The 18,116-nt window shown below is 43.9% G+C and overlaps 2 protein-coding genes across 3 annotated transcripts in view; one reads left to right on the top strand and one right to left on the bottom strand.

Moving 5' to 3' along the window:
- entpd3 (ectonucleoside triphosphate diphosphohydrolase 3) overlaps positions 1-18,116 on the bottom strand; it is a 257,655-nt gene that overhangs the window by 180,456 nt on the left and 59,083 nt on the right. The window lies entirely within an intron of this gene.
- The window catches only part of LOC148063041 (RNA-binding motif, single-stranded-interacting protein 3-like), a 193,078-nt gene that overhangs the window by 136,286 nt on the left and 38,676 nt on the right, over positions 1-18,116 (top strand). For both annotated transcript variants that reach the window (XM_087812117.1, XM_087812118.1), the window contains exon 5: positions 14,983-15,140. In XM_087812117.1, the coding sequence (XP_087668243.1) occupies positions 14,983-15,140 (158 nt within the window). The remainder of the gene's footprint in view (positions 1-14,982; positions 15,141-18,116) is intronic.

Here is an 18,116-nt window from a genome sequence, read left to right as displayed (position 1 = left end):
AGGAGGTTTCTGAAGAAGGTCTGTGTTCTGGAGGAGGTTTCTTAAGAAGACCTATGTTCTGGAGGAGGTTTCTGAAGAAGGTCCATGTTCTGGAGGAGGTTTCTGAAGAAGGCCCATGTTCTGGAGGAGGTTTCTTAAGAAGGTCTATGTTCTGGAGGAGGTTTCTGAAGAAGGCCAATGTTCTGGAGGAGGTTTCTGAAGAAGGTCTGTGTTCTGGAGGAGGTTTCTTAAGAAGACCTATGTTCTGGAGGAGGTTTCTGAAGAAGGTCCATGTTCTGGAGGAGGTTTCTGAAGAAGGCCCATGTTCTGGAGGAGGTTTCTTAAGAAGGTCTATGTTCTGGAGGAGGTTTCTGAAGAAGGTCTATGTTCCTCTCTTGAGGAGGCCTTTCCTGCCTCACGCTGGCTGCTGTGGGCATCACAGGAGCTTCACTCATCATTAGCAGGTTCTTGACCATCATCTCACTCGTCCTTGTTAGTGCAAACGTCCTCGTCAGCAGAAGAACCTGCGAGTCCTGATCTTCTCCTGTCATTTTTCTCTTCGCTCAGCTTGTTTTTCTGTCAGTTTGTCCTTGTTTTGCTCTTTCACTCACCGGAGACGTTCCCCTCGAGGTTAGTACCCCTCGTCTGATGGAGATCACCATGGCAACAGTGCGAGGCTTCGGAGCCGAGGGTCTGTCGGACAGAAAGCATTGATCAGGAAGGAAGTGTCATCTGGACGAGCAGCTGCTCCAGGAGGACCTCTTTCAATGTTCTCGTCAGGAAACGACGACACATTTCATCGCTTTTATTGTCTAGTGTTTAGTGTTTAACTCGTCAAACAAGTTTTCTTCTCAACGAGCCTCCAAACAAAAGTTTATTTTACTAAAGTTTGACAAAAAGGGGCAGAAACTCCAAGTTACGATGAAATTAAAATCATATACACAGAAATATTTTAATATATATAATATATTTTTTAGTTTTACGGAGCGAACATGAAGGAAAAACCACCCGGAAAATTTAATGTATTTTCTCAATTTTAATTTAAATCAATCACTGTTTCAGAAGAACGAGGGAGGAGAACGAGGGAGGAGAACGAGGGAGGAGAACGAGGGAGGAGAACGAGGGAGGAGGACGAGGGAGGAGAACGAGGGAGGAGAACGAGGGAGGAGAACGAGGGAGGAGAACGAGGGAGGAGGACGAGGGAGGAGAACGAGGGAGGAGAACGAGGGAGGAGAACGAGGGAGGAGAACGAGGGAGGAGGACGAAGGAGGAGGACGAAGGAGGAGAATGAGGGAGGAGAACGAGGGAGGAGGACGAAGGAGGAGAACGAGGGAGGAGAACGAGGGAGGAGGACGAAGGAGGAGAACGAGGGAGAAGAACGAGGGAGGAGAACGAGGGAGGAGAATGAGGGAGAAGAACGAGGGAGGAGGACGAGGGAGGAGGACGAGGGAGGAGGACGAAGGAGGAGAACGAGGGAGGAGGACGAAGGAGGAGAACGAGGGAGGAGAACGAGGGGGAAGAACGAGGGAGGAGAACGAGGGAGAAGAACGAGGGAGAAGAACGAGGGAGGAGAAGGAGGGAGGAGAAGGAGGGAGGAGAAGGAGGGAGAATAAGAAGGGAGAAGAACGAGGGAGGAGGACGAAGGAGGAGAACGAGGGAGGAGAACGAGGGAGAAGAACGAGGGAGAAGAACGAGGGAGGAGAACGAGGGAGAAGAACGAGGGAGGAGAACGAGGGAGGAGAACGAGGGAGAAGAACGAGGGAGAAGAACGAGGGAGGAGAACGAGGGAGAAGAACGAGGGAGAAGAACGAGGGAGGAGAACGAGGGAGTTTCCAGAGCAGACGTGGCTCAGATCTGTACGAGTGGAGCGAGATCTTAATGGATCGTCGCTGTAAGAATCCTTGACTGGACTCGTGTCACGATCTCTTCAACCGTTTCCTGCATTCTCTCTGCACACAAACGCACTCGGAGAGCGACGCACAACAGTTGTGTTGCCTCACGACGCACAACAGTTGTGTTGCCTCGCGACGCACAACAGTTGTGTTGCCTCACGACGCACAACAGTTGTGTTGCCTCGCGACGCACAACAGTTGTGTTGCCTCACGACGCACAACAGTTGTGTTGCCTCACGACGCACAACAGTTGTGTTGCCTCACGACGCACAACAGTTGTGTTGCCTCACGACGCACAACAGTTGTGTTGCCTCACGACGCACAACAGTTGTGTTGCCTCACGACGCACAACAGTTGTGTTGCCTCATGACGCACAACAGTTGTGTTGCCTCGCGACGCACAACAGTTGTGTTGCCTCGCGACGCACAACAGTTGTGTTGCCTCGCGACGCACAACAGTTGTGTTGCCTCGCGACACAAAAGACTTAATAGAAGCAGAATTACGAGTTAATTTATGAGTCTTTCTCGAGGGCATTGAAGGAAGAACGACGTCTCAAGTACTTGTTTATCATTAAAAATGTCGGCCAATGGCACGAGAAATACTGTCTAAATACATGAATATCGTCTAAATACAAGGTTTTTCACACTTCAGGTCTCGTTGCTTTTTAACATCTTGAAACAAACCAACTTTTCAGGTGATTTGGACTAAAATATATATTTTTTTAAAAACAAGTCTTTAATACTTGCTTATAATTTGGCTAGCAACCGTAACACAATGTCACTTGAACCGTAACAACACATGTTGTCGTTGATCTGACTGTTGTTGACGTTGATCTGACTGTTGTTGTCGTTGATCTGACTGTTGTTGACGTTGATCTGACTGTTGTTGTCGTTGATCTGACTGTTGTTGTCGTTGATCTGACTGTTGTTGATGTTGATCTGACTGTTGTTGTCGTTGATCTGACTGTTGTTGACGTTGATCTGACTGTTGTTGTCGTTGATCTGACTGTTGTTGATGTTGATCTGACTGTTGTTGTCGTTGATCTGACTGTTGTTGATGTTGATCTGACTGTTGTTGTCGTTGATCTGACTGTTGTTGATGTTGATCTGACTGTTGTTGTCGTTGATCTGACTGTTGTTGTCGTTGATCTGACTGTTGTTGACGTTGATCTGACTTTTGTTGTCGTTGATCTGACTGTTGTTGACGTTGATCTGACTGTTGTTGTTGTTGATCTGACTGTTGTTGTCGTTGATCTGACTGTTGTTGTCGTTGATCTGACTGTTGTTGTCGTTGATCTGACTGTTGTTGACGTTGATCTGACTTTTGTTGTCGTTGATCTGACTGTTGTTGACGTTGATCTGACTGTTGTTGTCGTTGATCTGACTGTTGTTGACGTTGATCTGACTTTTGTTGTCGTTGATCTGACTGTTGTTGACGTTGATCTGACTGTTGTTGTCGTTGATCTGACTGTTGTTGTCGTTGATCTGACTGTTGTTGTCATTGATCTGACGGTTGTTGACGTTGATCTGACTTTTGTTGTCGTTGATCTGACTGTTGTTGACGTTGATCTGACTGTTGTTGTCGTTAATCTGACTGTTGTTGACGTTGATCTGACTGTTGTTGACGTTGATCTGACTGTTGTTGTCGTTGATCTGACGGTTGTTGTCGTTGATCTGACTGTTGTTGTCGTTGATCTGACGGTTGTTGTCGTTGATCTGACTGTTGTTGTCGTTGATCTGACGGTTGTTGACGTTGATCTGACTGTTGTTGACGTTGATCTGACTGTTGTTGACGTTGATCTGACTGTTGTTGTCGTTAATCTGACTGTTGTTGACGTTGATCTGACTGTTGTTGACGTTGATCTGACTGTTGTTGTCGTTGATCTGACTGTTGTTGTCGTTGATCTGACGGTAACGACGGCGCGTCGTCTGCTGATGGTTGTTCTTGAAAATAGACTCATCACAGGTTCAATCACGGGCAGGAAGACAAGCGGACGCCAGAGTCAACACATCCATCACCCGGAGACTTTCCTGGAACCTTCTCTCCTCCTGGAACAACATCCAAATAAAAGAACAGATTAGAGTCGATCGAGAGAAAAGATACACTCGTGTGAAAGTTCAAGTTCATTTTTATCTCCATGAATGTGACTCGAGTGCACGAGTGTTGCAACACACACTTGAACATGGTTGAGAAATCAACGGGGAGTTAAAAGAAAAATGATCCATGTTTGGCAAGAACACGTGTTTTACCGTCAGGTTCGAAGGTTTGTTCCTGTAAATGTCGGATGAAAAACTAATTGAAATGACGTATAAATAAAAATATTAAGGGCTTTATAATTTCATAAATGTGCTGAAATAATGTAAATAATATTTATTCAATTTATATTTAATATGATCTTCATGTCATTGAAAGTATTCTCAGGGGTGCTCTTATGACCTCTGTCTCGCCCCCTCACAACAAAAGGAGTCGGAACTCTTGAGTTAGCATGATCTTTAATGTTGTTTCGATTGAAATGAAAGCGTACGTATTTGAATTTTGATGGGTGTCTTTTTCGATGTCCTCCTTTACCTTGACCCTTGACCCTTGACCTGCCAGGCATGTGTTGTCATTGTTCCTTTGACATTGTTTTAGGGTTGCTAGCCAAAATATAAGCAAGTATTTAAGACTTGTTTTTTTTATTTAAATAGTTTATTTTAGTCCAAATCGCCTGAATAGGCAATTTGTCGAGCATTTTGAATCCGTCAAATATTAGGATGAGACGAAAAAGATTCATTTGAAACATGAAACCTGCAACAGAGCTTCAAGATAAGTTCGTTTTTGATGTTTTATCTGTTTTTTGTGATGGTTTTGTTTGAGGAACCTTCGCTGCGAGTGTTTGTTTGTCTTCAGCAGATGATGCTACTTGTTGTTGTTCAATGAAGCAGATGATGGTCATGGACACGTCCGACCGTCTTAAATGGCGTCTGACGTCCGCTGCACGAGTCACGGAACCGACCGACAGCCATTAGCCTCGTGATCCACGACCGTGTTTCTTCTGAACTCGCAGTCTTCGCCGCTCATTAGGCGTTAAAGTTTCTGTGTCTAATCCCTCGGCGGGAGCTTAGCGTGCGAGGCTGGCGTTGATCCATTTACGCCCAGAACGCCGTTTCGTTTCTCCTCGTAATCCCTCACAAAAGATGCGTCGGCACAATCTCCCGCCGCCTCACGCCAACACTTGTCGGCCAAACATCTTAATCCCGCCGTGAGCCGGATGTGTTCGCGTCGGAGGCGTCGAGAACAAACACCGCCGTCAGGATCGCAGTTTGTGTGGTCGCTCGTAAAATAAGTGAGAAACACCTTCATATCGCCATGGTAACACAACCGTCTGGCTTTAAAAACCAGGTTATTTATTTCGCTGAGGCCGTCGTCGATAAACAGTTTAGGACGTTTTGGATTTGTGTCAAAATGTTGTCATTTACATCAGGTTGTCCTGGCTGTCAATCAAGTGACTGTGAACGAGGTAGAGAAGATGTGTTTGGACGAGGTTGAGTCTGGAGGAGATTCTTCTGGTGTTTCACCACAGTGACAAGTGTGATAGTGAGGATGGATTTGTATTCAGTCTCACTCTAGGCAGTTAGCATACATGCTAACAAGCTTCAGCTTCAAGTAGATTAATCATAAATGTTCACACTTTTGTGTGTCCGTAAATGATTGTCGTAATATAGATGCATTTGTTGTTGCCATAATGAGTTCTTGCCGGCTATGAAACATTTATTTACGAAGTTTCTTTAGCTGACACGCTCTAGTAGAAGAACTCACATTTATCCTTCAAACTCTTCACTTGCTGCCAGTTTCTTTCAGGATCATTTTAAAATTCTGGTTCTTACTTTCAGATCTATTCATGGTCAGACCTTCCATCAGTGATCTGATCCAGACTTACACCCCAGCTCGGGCTCTGAGGTCTGTGGATCAGAATCTACTGATGGTTCCTGAACTTCCGGACCAGAGGAGAGAAATCCTTCCAGACTGTTGCTCCTAAGCTTTGGAACCATCTCTGTGTTTGATGATCTACTAACTCCTTCAAGAAACATCTGTGTTTGATGATCTACTGACTCCTTCAAGAAACATCTGTGTTTGATGATCTACTGACTCCTTCAAGAAACATCTGTGTTTGATGATCTACTGACTCCTTCAAGAAACATCTGTGTGTTTGATGATCTACTGACTCCTTCAAGAAACATGTGTGTTTGATGATCTACTGACTCCTTCAAGAAACATCTGTGTGTTTGATGATCTACTGACTCCTTTAAGAAACATCTGTGTTTGATGATCTACTGACTCCTTCAAGAAACATCTGTGTGTTTGATGATCTACTGACTCCTTCAAGAAACATGTGTGTTTGATGATCTACTGACTCCTTTAAGAAACATCTGTGTTTGATGATCTACTGACTCCTTCAAGAAACATCTGTGTTTGATGATCTACTGACTCCTTCAAGAAACATCTGTGTTTGATGATCTACTGACTCCTTCAAGAAACATCTGTGTTTGATGATCTACTGACTCCTTTAAGAAACATCTGTGTTTGATGATCTACTGACTCCTTTAAGAAACATCTGTGTTTGATGATCTACTGACTCCTTCAAGAAACATCTGTGTTTGATGATCTACTGACTCCTTCAAGAAACATCTGTGTTTGATGATCTACTGACTCCTTCAAGAAACATCTGTGTGTTTGATGATCTACTGACTCCTTCAAGAAACATCTGTGTTTGATGATCTACTGACTCCTTCAAGAAACATCTGTGTTTGATGATCTACTGACTCCTTCAAGAAACATCTGTGTTTGATGATCTACTGACTCCTTCAAGAAACATGTGTGTTTGATGATCTACTGACTCCTTCAAGAAACATCTGTGTTTGATGATCTACTGACTCCTTCAAGAAACATGTGTGTTTGATGATCTACTGACTCCTTCAAGAAACATCTGTGTTTGATGATCTACTGACTCCTTCAAGAAACATCTGTGTTTGATGATCTACTGACTCCTTCAAGAAACATCTGTGTTTGATGATCTACTGACTCCTTCAAGAAACATCTGTGTTTGATGATCTACTGACTCCTTCAAGAAACATCTCAAGACACTTTTATTGTAGCCTTTCCTTGATTCTCTGAGACTCTTGGGTTTGTCTCTGTGTTATCTTGATCTTTAAAGTATATATTTTATTGAGTATTGTTTTGATTTTTTAAGTTCTTTGTGACCCTGGTCTGGAATGAGCTACAGAAAGTGCACAAATTGCCGGCGAGCATCATGTGCACAAAGCGATATACTGGGTGAATGTCTGGACCGATTGGATTAAGGTCGTGGACATGATTCCAACAGTGCAACGACGCTATCAAACCTGGCATCATAGGATTCACTCTTATCTTCATATGTTTTCAGAATTCATTTTGCATTTGTGCAACAGGGACAAAAGCTGTTGATCATCGTCTTTAAGGTTCATCTAAGATCTCATCTTCGGTTTCGCTCTCGTTCATCATCTCAAATCAGAGCGTTGACTGGAAGTGAAAGTTCCTCCTCTCGTGTTCTTCCCACTTTAAAGCAGCTCTTCCTGGTGTCGTCCCTCCTCCTCTCCTCCACCCTCTTAATCTGCTTCTGTCCGTCTTCCATCTCACTCTCCCTGATGGTCTCGGTGTCGCTGGCCTGGGTGATGGATGCCGGCGCAGGAGGAAGGCCACTGTGCAGCCGGGACTGTGATGAATGACTCGCCTTTTAATACACACAGCACAGGAACCCGGGGCGGAGGCAGAACACTCCGATACAAACGTTTGCTGTGACACCGGAGAACAATAGCAGACTTCTCGTTTACATCTTCGGGGACGATGGAGAGACACTCGTGCTCGGGACATGTCGGCAGTGAAAGCCGGGGGAGGACGTGAAAGAAATCCTCGATCAGAAAATGTAATTAAACATTGAGTTATTGTAGAGAGCGACGCCGTCTTGCTCTTTTCGGAAGCAGTCGTGCCAGTTCGTAGCCGCGAGGAGGAGAAAGCAGCCATTTGTCTTCGGAATATTTTCATTAGAACGCCCTCACTTGAAGCCTCGACGTGAGGCTGGAGCTTTGGTGGAATCCTATGAAGGTTAGCTTAGCGAACGCACCTCTGTGTTCTTTTAAGAGAATCAATCGTCAATGTTGAACAATTCCAGATGAAAACATGTTCAGTTCATTGTAGGTTAAAACGATAAAAACACGGAGTCCGTTCCGGTCGATCCAACACGACGTCACTTCCCGTCCTGATTCTTATGCTTCGCGGAGAAAGATGGTCAATCAGAGTGTGTCACGGGTCGTTTATTCGCCGCTTCAAGTCAAACAAAATACAAGCTTTACGATCGATCGGTCACACTTTCTCCAGGCGACTGTACAGGTCAATAGCCTCGGGCAGAAAAGGTCCTGATCTGTAGAAACATCGCTATATTTAAGGAAAATTTCCCGCCCAGGGGGTCGTCCTTTCCGGCCAAATGGTCCTTTCAAGTTCCTTGTGTCCCGATCCCCCTTAGAGAGACATCCTGATTTGTTTTCTTGTAATCTAATCATTCAAATGTTCTCGGTTTCCGTCTTTTATCCCCCCTTTCCCGGGTGTGTCTTGCTTCGTTCTTTGATCTACGATTTAAGGTGTGATTTGCAGATAAACAGATGTTTTAAATAACTGGTGTCGTATCTAATCCTGATCCGAGCTTGTCTTGAACCAGTGAATCAGTCTGGAGTGAAATGTTGATTGTGAATGTGTAGTCAAACGTTTAAGCTCTTAGATCAAGCGAGTAATTTTTACTTTATATTTTGATCATCTTTTAGCATTAATTTAAGTATGGCGTATACGTATAGTGTATAATCATTTTAATCTAATAAGGTTTAAGAAAATAACCTTTAGAAGCAGATGTGTTCCGTGTGAGAAGCTTCAATCCTATGGTTTACGATAAAGATGTTCTCTTGTAGCAACATATTGTGCAGCAGATTGTCACGCTAGCTGGTCTCCTCTTTCGGGATCTTTCGTGGTTAGAGCTAAATGCTCATCAGTAACATGATAATTTCCCACAAGGTTTTACAAACACATTTGAGATGTGGTGTGTTGTGCGTTTGAATCAGCAGAACATTAAAGAGGCTTCAGAAATGTAGGGTCTGGTTCAAACACTTTCACTGACTTCAATGAAGCAAAGCTTCCACTACAGGTACGGCCTTTTGACGCCTGGAATGAACGCAAAAATAAGTTTTAACCGGTCAAAAAGCACCTGGGGAGTAGGTTTAGTAAAGGTTTTCTGGGGTTCTCCGCAATGGTGTGAACGCAGTGACGCAGCAAGGTCAGCAACAGGCTTCAGCGTAGGATATGTCAAGCGTGTATGAAAAAAAAAGGTTTAGCCGCTTGAACCCCGATAATTAGGCAGAGACTTTTCAACCGGTTACGATAGGCTTAGTAAGAACGGGGTCATGGTTAGGGTCAGGGTCAGGGTTAGTGAACACCAGTAATCCATTGATGCAGACCAGCTGAGAGCAGAAGGTCAATTTCCCAGAAGAAACAAAGCAGAACTGCTTATATTCCTTTCAGTGGATAGTTGGTTGAAATTGTCATCTTCTCTAGCTTTTTCTCAAAGACAGTTCCCTCAAACAACTGTCCTAAAATTCTTTAAAGTCCATCTACCGTATTTTCCGGACTATAAAACGCAGTTTTTTTCACAGTTTGTCCGGGGGTGCGACTTATACTCTGGAGCGACTTATGTGTGAAATTATTACCACATTATTAGCGGTCTATCATTTCACATGTTATTTTCACACTTAACCACCAGAGGGCGCTCTAGGCCTGTGTTGATCATTTCCACGTAGAAGAGGAAGCATCTTCTACCTCCGGAGTTAGTTAGTTGTTTAAAAGTGACACGAGGATGAAGAGTTATTTGGAGTTACACGGATTGTTTGGTAAACTTGTTAGTTATTTATGCTATAGTTCTCTGAATAACTCTTCATATGTTATGTTAACATACCAGGTTCTCACTTCATGTAACGTAACGTAACATTATTCTGTTGTTGCCTCTAGTTTTATTTTAAATTGTCTTTCAAGATCACATGTCTGTTCTTGGATTTTATCAAATACATTTCCCCCAAAAACACGACTTATACTCCAGTGCGACTTATATATGTTTTTACTTCTTTATTATGTATTTTATGGCTGGAGATACTTGTGCTCCGGAGACACTTATAGTCCGGAAAATACGGTACATGATCGTCACCTTCTAGTCCCGTCCAGACCCTGATATCCGACATCACTGCCTGGCATAGATAGTTTCCTTCCATGGTGCTTTTGAGACACTTCCAGACCTCCTTCCTCCCGGAGAGGCTCTGATGTTTTGAGAGTCGTGGTTGTCTCCTGGAGAAGCTACTCTCTGAGATCACACGCTATAATCCATATCTGAGCTGGAGGCCTGCTGTGACCAGGATCTCTGTGGAAGGACCACTAGGGACGCCTTCATGTCGCCTCATCTCCAGACCACTGGATCCCAGAGTCCGCAGATAAGGATCTGAGGAGCATCATGACGTCATGGAAACTGACCGTAGACCAGGCGATGAGGTCATCAGGACCCGGTGATGAGGTCATCAGGACCCGGTGATGAGGGTCATCAGGACCCGGTGATGAGGTCATCAGGACCCGGTGATGAGGTCATCAGGACCCGGTGATGAGGTCATCAGGACCCGGTGATGAGGTCATCAGGACCCGGTGATGAGGTCATCAGGACCCGGTGATGAGGTCATCAGGACCCGGTGATGAGGTCATCAGGACCCGGCCTTGATGTCACGGATCCCTCGCCGTCGTCGCCGGAGATGGAAAGAAAAGTGTGTTTCTCGTGGGCTGATGAAGCCTCGGGGACGAGCGGGTTTAGGGTTCATCAAGTATTTATGGTGCGTTCATTAAGTATTGATCGGGCGGTAAGAGCCCGTTTAGACGCCCGGACCAGCGTTATTAGAGCCCGGAGTTATGATGGCGGCCGAACAAGACGGATGAAGAGACGCGTCGAAAGTGAACGTAAAGATGTGGAGACTCGACTTGAGAGGAAGCAGAATATTTGAATATCAATCAGGTATGTAGATGGAGCTCCGACAGGCGTCAAGAGAGGTTCTAATCTGTGAGCCGGTAACTAGGATACCAGCTGAAGGCGGACCAACCAGCGCCACCAGTCCATGTATCAAACCGAGGCGCCGCGTGATTGACAGGCTGGAAATATGAGAGGAAAGCCTCGGCGAGTAATGAATCCAAAGTTCTGTCACTAATGATGTACGGCTTCATGGAAACGCTCAGTGTTAAAGGAAGTCTCTAAATGAAGCGGCGTCGCATCTTCTCAGCGGCGCCTCTTTGAGATGCAAGACGGCGAAGGAAGCGTCGAGGAATTGAACCATCGCTCGGTCAAAACTCAAAGTAGAGAAGTCGGTGATTGACGGAGTCGATCCACGGTTGATGGATCACTGTCTGACCGTAGTTCCTCAGAGCTTGTTCCTCTTTTAGAACTTACAGCTGAGACTAGAGACCCGGGTCACCTGTGTGTGCATCAAGAGGTCACTGTGTAACTGGTGAATGAGTTCACTGAGGGGGGTTGAGAAGAAGATTTTTGGAAGAGACAGTTTTTTTATAAGATTGTTAGCTCTGGATTCAACCAAAATGGTTTAGTTTAAGTATCACTAATGTGTGTTTTAGGTCAGGACCTGGGTCCAGGGGAGGGTCCAGGTCCATGAGGACCTCCAGCGAGGAGACAACCATGAATGTCCCTCCGTTGACATTAAAGATGTTTTAAGGTTTCCTAATTTGAAGCACTGCGCTCCTCATCTTGACCCTAAACCACCCTGCAGTTCTCCTCGTCCAGACCAAGTCCTGAAGGGTTCCATCATGAGATGGAGGATCAGTGCTTGGGGACAGAACTTAGTCTGGGCTCTGAATGGGTTCTAGTTCACCATATATTGAACAGAACTCTCGCGGTTCCATCAAAGACCTGCTGAGTCCTCAGGGGAACCATTGGACCGCATGAAGATCAGAGTCTTGCATCAGTCCTGTAGACCTCCTTCTGGTCTGTGACGGGGGTTTAACTCTCCACACCTGTCCTGGCCGGGCTCGTGTTTCCAGGGATGAGGTTTAATGAACCTGAAACAGCGACAGACGGGCGACACCGTGAGCAGGAACTTGTTCCATCACTGGACAGATGTTGCAGGGAGGAGGGTGAGACTGAGGGGGAGACGGAGGGTGAGACTGAGGGTGAGACAGAGGGTGAGGTTGAGACTGAGGTTGAGACTGAGGGTGAGACGGAGGGTGAGACTGAGGGTGAGACGGAGGGTGAGACTGAGGGTGAGACTGAGGGTGAGACGGAGGGTGAGGTTGAGACTGAGGGTGAGACTGAGGGTGAGACGGAGGGTGAGGTTGAGACTGAGGTTGAGACTGAGGTTGAGACTGAGGGTGAGACTGAGGGTGAGACTGAGGGTGAGACGGAGGGTGAGACAGAGGGTGAGGTTGAGAGTGAGGGTGAGACTGAGGGTGAGACGGAGGGTGAGACGGAGGGTGAGGTTGAGACTGAGGGTGAGACTGAGGGTGAGACTGAGGGTGAGACGGAGGGTGAGACGGAGGGTGAGGTTGAGACTGAGGGTGAGACGGAGGGTGAGACTGAGGGTGAGACTGAGGGTGAGACTGAGGGTGAGACGGAGGGTGAGACTGAGGGTGAGACGGAGGGTGAGACTGAGGGTGAGACTGAGGGTGAGACGGAGGGTGAGGTTGAGACTGAGGGTGAGACTGAGGGTGAGACGGAGGGTGAGGTTGAGACTGAGGTTGAGACTGAGGTTGAGACTGAGGGTGAGACTGAGGGTGAGACTGAGGGTGAGACGGAGGGTGAGACAGAGGGTGAGGTTGAGAGTGAGGGTGAGACTGAGGGTGAGACGGAGGGTGAGACGGAGGGTGAGGTTGAGACTGAGGGTGAGACTGAGGGTGAGACTGAGGGTGAGACGGAGGGTGAGACGGAGGGTGAGGTTGAGACTGAGGGTGAGACTGAGGGTGAGACTGAGGGTGAGACGGAGGGTGAGACTGAGGTTGAGACTGAGGGCGAGACTGAGGGTGAGACGGAGGGTGAGACGGAGGGTGAGACTGAGGGTGAGACTGAGGGTGAGGTTGAGACTGAGGTTGAGACTGAGGGTGAGACGGAGGGTGAGACGGAGGGTGAGACAGAGGGTGAGGTTGAGACTGAGGGTGAGACTGAGGGTGAGACGGAGGGTGAGACGGAGGGTGAGGTTGAGACTGAGGGTGAGACTGAGGGTGAGACTGAGGGTGAGACGGAGGGTGAGACGGAGGGTGAGGTTGAGACCGAGGGTGAGACTGAGGGTGAGACTGAGGGTGAGACGGAGGGTGAGACGGAGGGTGAGACGGAGGGTGAGGTTGAGACTGAGGTTGAGACTGAGGGTGAGACTGAGGGTGAGACGGAGGGTGAGACTGAGGGTGAGACGGAGGGTGAGACGGAGGGTGAGACGGAGGGTGAGGTTGAGACTGAGGGTGAGACGGAGGGTGAGACGGAGGGTGAGGTTGAGACTGAGGGTGAGACTGAGGGTGAGACGGAGGGTGAGACGGAGGGTGAGGTTGAGACTGAGGGTGAGACTGAGGGTGAGACGGAGGGTGAGACTGAGGGTGAGACGGAGGGTGAGACGGAGGGTGAGACTGAGGGTGAGACTGAGGGTGAGACTGAGGGTGAGACTCTCGGTAGAGTCAAGTAGAGTTCACTCTCACGGGTGAGTCGTCTCTGAAGTTCACGTCCCTGAAGGAGTGACTGAAGAGAAACATGTTTCAAATCCTCCTGCAGTGTTTGTTCTGCTCACAGCATCAGAAGATCATGAAGCAGTCGTTGGATCTTGTTGACACTCGTCCACCAGTAGCTCCAGAAGTAAACGACGCAAAAATGTTGCTTTTTATGTTGAAAACAACATCATGATGATTAAAAAATGAGATTATTTTGCAACATTTCAATGGTTTTATTAACATTGAACTGGTTTTATATAAGTTTATTGAAATGTGTTTGTAAATATTCATTGAAATGTGAATTAATGAAAATAATTAAAATGTGATCAATGAGGAAGAAAAAGATTTTATATTGACGTACATTTATGTTAAGAAGTATGTAAAGAATGTTTGTAAATTATAATATTAATAGTTAGGAGAGGAAAATACTTATTATTATTATTAATAACATTATTTTTAACAGCCATGAACGAAAAATAAAAATAATTAAATCTAATAGCATTAAATAAATAATTAAAATCACTTGTAACATGTATTTAGATCAACATCTGGAACAGAAACTATGATGGAAGTAAATTCAAAACAAGAATCAAATCAAATACATTTTATACGTATAACTATTTTTTTTTTTAATTAAAAAATACTAATAACAATAAAAAGTATTTGTTGTTTTACTCTTAATCTCAAATCAGCTGGAAATGAGATTCAGATACTTTTATTTTCTTAACATAACGTTTGTGTAAATGTATAAAGTTCTACTGGAAGTTACTTAGAAATACTTTTCGTCACAAAATTAATTTTAAAGTAAATAAAATGAAAATGAATTATTTTCTTTTTGCTGAAGATAGATTTTAATATAATGCAATGATATTAAAATAATATAATATAATATAATATAATATAATATAATATAATATAATATAATATAATATAATATAATATAATAATAATCTATGAATGTATGTATAATATAAAATGTATATATTTTAAACCCTCTCCCTCAAAATATCAACTAAAAATATAATAAAGTACATTTTTCTCACATTTATCTCAAGAAAACTTCATAAAGTGTATACAAAATAAAGTCAAGTACAGTGAAAAAACATTTACGACATTTTTATTATTGATTTATATTTTTTCACAAAGTTCGTCCATGTTTTCGTTTCATATTCACATCTTTATGAATTAAATCTGGATCTTGACGAGCGGGAGCTTCGGAAAAGTCACGATGTATAAAGTTATATTTATCTCTTGATCGCCGCTCCCTCGTGTTCTCGCTCCGGTCCGAGTCTCTCACGGAACTTCTTCCTCTGGTTTTCTGCGGCAGCAACAGGAACAAGACCCGACCAACCTCTACATCTCCAACCTGCCGCTGAACATGGACGAGCAGGAGCTGGAGAACATGCTGAAGCCCTTCGGTCACGTCATCTCCACCAGGATCCTGAGGGACGCCAACGGTCTGAGCAGAGGAGTCGGCTTCGCCAGGTGAACCTCAGAGTTTGTTTCTTATGTGTTCAGAGACCCTGAGGTCGTCACACTCTTCTGTTACAACCCGTCAGAGTCATGTGACCCTCACAGGAAGTTTACCCTGAAGAAGAACCTGGTTTATCTCCAGTTTATGTTCAAGACTACAAGTTCTAAGAAAATACTGATACACTTGAAAACTGCAATTTTGTTTTCGCTTTTCTTTATCAATACTTCACACCCCTGTATTTTTTCTTAAATTTATTTTAATACATTTCTTTTATGATGGTTCTTTATGGGAAATATTTCAGTAGATGTATATTTATATTTAAGTTATACAATCACAATGCATTGGTTGATTGTTGTGTTGCAATTAAACGTTCGGCCTCTAGATGGCAGCAGTCGTTGCATCCTTCGCAGCTAAAGTAAGAAAGATGACTGAGGACGAGAGGATACAGTGAGTCCAGCAGCTTTTAAAGCTGATGTTTGGACATATTTTGGTTTGAAAACAAATGAAAGTAGTTACGACTTCATCAAGTGTCATGTGGTCTGTAAATACTACAACACTAGAGTCAAGTACTGGACAATACTACACATATATACTTGTTACTACACTATCACAACACCAGAGTCAAGTACTGGACAATACTACACATATATACTTGTTACTACACTATCACAACACCAGAGTCAAGTACTGGACAATACTACACATATATTTACTTGTTACTACACTATCACAACACCAGAGTCAAGTACTGGACAATACTACACATATATACTTGTTACTACACTATCACAACACCAGAGTCAAGTACTGGACAATACTACACATATATACTTGTTACTACACTATCACAACACCAGAGTCAAGTACTGGACAATACTACACATATATACTTGTTACTACACTATCACAACACCAGAGTCAAGTACTGGACAATACTACACATATATACTTGTTACTACACTATCACAACACCAGAGTCAAGTACTGGACAATACTACACATATATACTTGTTACTACACTATCACAACACCAGAGTCAAGTACTGGACAATACTACACATATATACTTGCTACTACACTATCACAACACCAGAGTCAAGTACTGGACAATACTACACATATATACTTGCTACTACACTATCACAACACCAGAGTCAAGTACTGGACAATACTACACATATATACGTGTTACTACACTATCACAACACCAGAGTCAAGTACTGGACAATACTACACATATATACTTGTTACTACACTATCACAACACCAGAGTCAAGTACTGGACAATACTACACATATATACTTGTTACTACACTATCACAACACCAGAGTCAAGTACTGGACAATACTACACATATATACTTGCTACTACACTATCACAACACCAGAGTCAAGTACTGGACAATACTACACATATATACTTGCTACTACACTATCACAACACCAGAGTCAAGTACTGGACAATACTACACATATATACGTGTTACTACACTATCACAACACCAGAGTCAAGTACTGGACAATACTACACATATATACTTGTTACTACACTATCACAACACCAGAGTCAAGTACTGGACAATACTACACATATATACTTGTTACTACACTATCACAACACCAGAGTCAAGTACTGGACAATACTACACATATATACTTGTTACTACACTATCACAACACCAGAGTCAAGTACTGGACAATACTACACATATATACTTGCTACTACACTATCACAACACCAGAGTCAAGTACTGGACAATACTACACATATATACGTGTTACTACACTATCACAACACCAGAGTCAAGTACTGGACAATACTACACATATATACTTGTTACTACACTATCACAACACCAGAGTCAAGTACTGGACAATACTACACATATATACTTGTTACTACACTATCACAACACCAGAGTCAAGTACTGGACAATACTACACATATATACTTGTTACTACACTATCACAACACCAGAGTCAAGTACTGGACAATACTACACATATATACTTGTTACTACACTATCACAACACCAGAGTCAAGTACTGGACAATACTACACATATATACTTGTTACTACACTATCACAACACCAGAGTCAAGTACTGGACAATACTACACATATATACTTGTTACTACACTATCACAACACCAGAGTCAAGTACTGGACAATACTACACATATATACTTGTTACTACACTATCACAACACCAGAGTCAAGTACTGGACAATACTACACATATATACTTGTTACTACACTATCACAACACCAGAGTCAAGTACTGGACAATACTACACATATATACTTGTTACTACACTATCACAACACCAGAGTCAAGTACTGGACAATACTACACATATATACTTGCTACTACACTATCACAACACCAGAGTCAAGTACTGGACAATACTACACATATATACGTGTTACTACACTATCACAACACCAGAGTCAAGTACTGGACAATACTACACATATATACTTGTTACTACACTATCACAACACCAGAGTCAAGTACTGGACAATACTACACATATATACTTGTTACTACACTATCACAACACCAGAGTCAAGTACTGGACAATACTACACATATATACTTGTTACTACACTATCACAACACCAGAGTCAAGTACTGGACAATACTACACATATATACTTGTTACTACACTATCACAACACCAGAGTCAAGTACTGGACAATACTACACATATATACTTGTTACTACACTATCACAACACCAGAGTCAAGTACTGGACAATACTACACATATATACTGAACAGGCTGGTCACGAGGCTCTGTCCTGTCGCTCGCTGGACTCGCTGGAGGAGGTGGAGGAGGTGGGAGAGAGGAGGACACTCTCCAGACTCTCCTCCATCAGGGACAACACTCTCCACCCACTGCACCTGACCGTGGAGGAGCAGCTCCTTCAGGGGCTCAGACCCCCCAGTGTAGGACGGAGCGTTATAGAAGGTCCTTCATCCC

Source organism: Callionymus lyra, chromosome 17 (assembly GCF_982586985.1).
Source record: "Callionymus lyra chromosome 17, fCalLyr1.hap1.1, whole genome shotgun sequence".
Classification (NCBI taxonomy): domain Eukaryota; kingdom Metazoa; phylum Chordata; class Actinopteri; order Syngnathiformes; family Callionymidae; genus Callionymus; species Callionymus lyra.
The sequence above is the reverse complement of the archived record's forward strand: the minus strand, read 5'-3'. Positions and strand labels throughout refer to the sequence as shown.